This window comes from Eleutherodactylus coqui, chromosome 6, assembly GCF_035609145.1.
Source record: "Eleutherodactylus coqui strain aEleCoq1 chromosome 6, aEleCoq1.hap1, whole genome shotgun sequence".
Taxonomy (NCBI): Eukaryota; Metazoa; Chordata; class Amphibia; order Anura; family Eleutherodactylidae; genus Eleutherodactylus; species Eleutherodactylus coqui.
In genome coordinates, this window is record NC_089842.1 from 46,237,299 (window position 1) to 46,241,849 (window position 4,551).

A 4,551-nucleotide genomic window follows, 5' to 3' on the forward strand; every position below is an offset into this window, starting at 1 on the left:
TGTAGTGATTGCAAATTATAAAACTTTCCAGCTCAGTCTGTTATATGCAAGCTAATAGACTGTGATGTACTGCTTTTAAGGTGGTAGTGAACCTCTCTCTTACTGGGCCCTGTGCAAATGAAGGATGGAGGTTGGGGGTTATGGATGGAAATTTCCTTAGCTCCGGAGAGGTGGGAGTCACTTGGAGAAGTAACGATAGTGTTAGGCCTAGATCACTCAGGGCCACTAGGGTTTCCCTGTCCACATATGTAGGCAGCAGAGCCAGGAAAGCTTTGCGGCCGAGTGGGCACATGACAGAGTGGGACACGGAAGCACTGGCTGTAAGAAGTATGATCACTAGACACCATCTTGATGCTTGCCAAAATTTTGAATAAAACAGCAAGTATAACACAAGAACTAGGACCTGGCTTTCAGAATTACTCAATAGAGTTTGTTCTATTCATTGGGTTTCATATACGCCTGTTGGGCAAATGTTCTTTTTTTAATCCCCACTCTGAGTTGGCTCCAGTCTGGATTAAGCAGTAGCGGTAGCTTAACAACATAGTCTATTCCAGGGAGTATTCCTAGCTACTGATTATACAGTATAGCTGCCTCACTGGGCCCACTTCCTGTTTCCGCGCAGAGACTGATTCACAATGCTTCCACCCCCACTTAAAAGTATAATCACCCAAGTAAAAGATCCTATACTAAAGAGTACTAACAGGAACATTAATAAGGCATTACCCCATTACAGAGGTCTAGAGTGTGTTTGTATGATATCCTCACCTCTCGGCGAATCTTAGAACTGGCCATCAATGTCTGAGCATTGGGGGTCCTTTCAGTGTTTATATAGGCACAAAGACTTATCCAGATATGCCTAGTACTGCAGCTCAACCGTATACATACGACACTTGTTATATTATAATTGTATGTTATATTTTATCATAACATTCATCATTACTACACATAATAGTGCAACATCCAAGGGGCGGGCCCACAGCCGAGGAGATGGCAGGGTAGATAACGTCCTTGTCATGGGGTTCTACCATCTTCTCCCCTCGGGGTAGCTCAGGACGTGACCACGTTACTGACAGGGGAAATCATGGGGAACGTAACCGGACGCTACCTGTAGACTGCTTGTCACGCGTGACGCCACCTTTCTGTCCTCTGCGGAGAATCCTGTAGTTGTAATAAATAGTCCACATGCAGGGATAACTTTCTGCACAAACTGAGAATGGTCAGTAATGTCTGTTTACTTAATTCCAACACAGAACACTAACAGTTCAGCAAAACACTTTACATGCTCAGAAGATGGTGTGACGGGGAGGATTTCTCAGGGCAATCCAGACAATCAACAGTACTAGTTATCCGTATGATCTTGCTCCAGGTGACTCTCTACCAGTCAACACTCACTCTTCTGGTGTCTTTCTCTTGCTAGCAGCAGTCCTTCCTTCTCTCACGATCAGCGCTGATGGCGGCACTGGCACATCCTGGGTGAAGCAGGCCCAGGTCAAGCTGATAGGACTCTCTCAGCCACTTCCATTCTGGACCACACAGACCAGACAGTGTCTCTGTGGCTCCCTGGCAAAGCTCCTCCACTCACACCTTGGCAAGAAGACTTTGAGAACAGTCACATGGCACACAACAAGATACATTTCTCAGACATAACGCAGGTGTTAACCCTTTCACTGCTGCAGAGGTGCAACACACCAAATGCATAGAACACAGAAGACGCTGACAATATGATTGCACGAGACAATCACTTAACATTATGGAGGGGCCCTGTTAACTCTGGGCCACTACAATAGAAATTAAATATTTACATGTGCCTTTCTTTTCTAGGAATCGTGTGAAATGAACAACAATCACACAGTGGCAACAGGATTTATTCTTTTGGGATTTTCTGCAGTTACTGAGCATCAAGTTTTCCTTTTTCCGATCTTTCTATGCATGTATACAATCACAGTGGGTGGGAACCTATCTATAATCATCACATATAAACTTAGTCCAACCCTCCACACTCCAATGTATTTTCTTCTTTCAAATTTCTCCACCTTGGAGATACTCTATGTTTCATGCACTGTCCCTCTGATGTTGTCTGGTTTACTGTCACAATGTAAATTCATCTCCATTTCTGGCTGTGCCATACAAATGTATATTGCCTTGATGTTTGGTGGAACAGAGTGTTATATGCTGGCGGCCATGGCTTATGACCGCTATAATGCTATATGTCTCCCTCTGTTGTATACTGTCATTATGAATGAAAGAGTCTGTATCCAGCATATAGTGGGCTCATATATCATTGGTGCAGCTAATGCTCTAATACACACTGCGTTCACATTTTCATTGCCGTTCTGTGGATCCAATGAGATTGACCATTTTTTTTGCGATGTTCCAGCAGTACTAGAACTCTCCTGCCAGGACATTTTGGCCAATGAACTTGTGATATTTGTCATTGGTGGCTGTGTTCTAATTGGTTCATTAGTAGTAACAATGATTTCCTATGTGGAGATCATTTCAAAAATTCTAAAACTCCATTCTGTATCAGGCAGGAAAAAAACATTTGCAACTTGTTCTTCTCACTTTATAGTTGTTACAGTTTTTTATGGTTCGGCAATTTTTATGTATTTTACACCCAGGTCTAGTCATAGAATTGGTCAAAATAGCGTGATATCTTTAATGTATACAGTTATTGCTCCACTCTTAAATCCTTTCATATATAGTCTTCGAAACAAAGAGGTTAAATCAAATATGAAAACTATAATTTTACGTCAAATTAAATTCTGAATTATAATTTCTGTTCATTTTGAGCTCTCTTATGTAAGTTTCAGTATATTTAAACTTTTTTTTATTCTGTATTGTTTCAGCTTTTTTTATTTAGAATACATTAAGGCCTTAATTAACTTAAGGCCCATTTACATGCAAAGATAATCTTTCGAATGATTGAAAGGTTGAAATTTCTAGCGATCTGTTGCATAAAATGTTAATGGCCACTAATTGCCCTTAACACTTTATCATCTTCAGTTGCATGTAAATGAGCCTCCAGGAGCTCTTTGCAGAGCCCAGTATGTGATTAATCCTGGGCCCAGCTGTGCACGCAGCTTCATTGTTCTCATGTGGAGAACACAGCATGCGGTCTATATCTTTCTGCACCTGAAACTTCATGTCTCTACACCTAAATGATGGATTTTAACTTCACCTTTAAATCATCGTTCAGACGAAAACTGCACGATGGCATCGATTACATGTAATGATTATCGCTCATTTTCGGTCCTTTTAACAAATTTGTAGTGATAATCGTTATGTATAAATGTGCCTTTGGATGGGACTGCAATTCCCTTAGCTAAAACTCAATACCCTACTCTCAATTTTGCATAAAGCAATCCAGAAGAGATATGGACTTTTGTTTCAAGTGCTCCTCATCAGGTTTGTTATGTCAACTATTTTTCTTTCTTGACATCTCAGCCAAGATTTTTTAGGAACATAAATTTAGGAAATTCAGTTTGGTTGTTTTGCCAGATTTAGGCAAAAAGTTTGGTTTAGTCCAATTTATCTTGGACTGATTTGGAACTTCACCAATACCTCTAAAACTGGTGTATAATGCTGTATAATTGCCATTACAGCTCTGTATAACACTCTTAGGTCATATAGGAGTGTATCTAAGTACTTGTAAGCTGTTTGTAAGGCAAAGTTAGACTACTTGCACACAGAAGATATTTCTGTATCATTTTCGGACATCAGACTTAAATAGCAGCTCTCCAGGCATTCAGACACTCCTTTAATCATGAACTACTTATACCAGAGCATCAAAAAATCTTTGTGCTAGATGCCATCTATTTTATTTTTTGTAACAGTCAATATACTTACAACAATGCACAAAGGTCTAGAACACCCAGTGATGATAACCACAGAATATTTTTTTGTAACTCACTACAACTCCCAGCACTTTATGCTAGAAAATATCTTTACAGAAACACTTGGAGATTCTACAGGGGGGACCTCCTTTAAATAAACGAGATCCCTGAACACTTTGTGGGGATCTTTCAAAAAAATTACACCTTGAAAAATATTTTAGCAACCTCTCTTTCTTGCAGACAGAGCAACCTTCCCCCATTTCAAGGAACTATGGGGGAACTACTAAAAGGCTCCTACCAGTGCAGGATATTAGAGTGTAAGTGTTGTTCAAACATTCATCACAACCAGAAGGAAATCCACATGGGACAAGACAATAAACCTATCCTCCTGACGGACTTCCTGAATTGTGATTCAAAATATATTATTTATTTATTGGAATGTCGATGTGGATTGAAATATGTAGGTCGAACAACTCTTGTACTAAGGGTAAGAACAAACAAGCATTGCTCATATATCAAGAAAGGGTTTACAAATCACAGTGTCTTGAGGCATTTTTTAACCTCAACGCCACAGAATGTAAATGTACGTCCTGGCAGCAGGGTACTTAATGCAACTGGACGTATACTTACGTCTTGTGGATAGCGCGAGATTAAGATAGATCCCTGTAACAGGCCTGCATTTTCACCTCCTATGTAAGTGATTTACACCAAAAATTGA

General features: G+C 40.1%; 1 protein-coding gene across 1 annotated transcript; it reads left to right on the forward strand.

The window, feature by feature from the left end:
* Positions 1–1,833: 1,833 nt before the first annotated feature.
* On the forward strand, positions 1,834–2,766 carry LOC136572068 (olfactory receptor 5A2-like). The gene has a single exon (XM_066572683.1). It carries the CDS (start codon positions 1,834–1,836, stop codon positions 2,764–2,766), a length of 933 nt encoding a protein of 310 aa, XP_066428780.1.
* Positions 2,767–4,551: the final 1,785 nt, after the last annotated feature.

What these genes read in the sequence shown, in the direction of transcription:
- LOC136572068 (XM_066572683.1), top strand. Translation starts at nt 1,834, where the DNA reads ATGAACAACAATCACACAGTGGCAACAGGATTTATTCTTTTGGGATTT.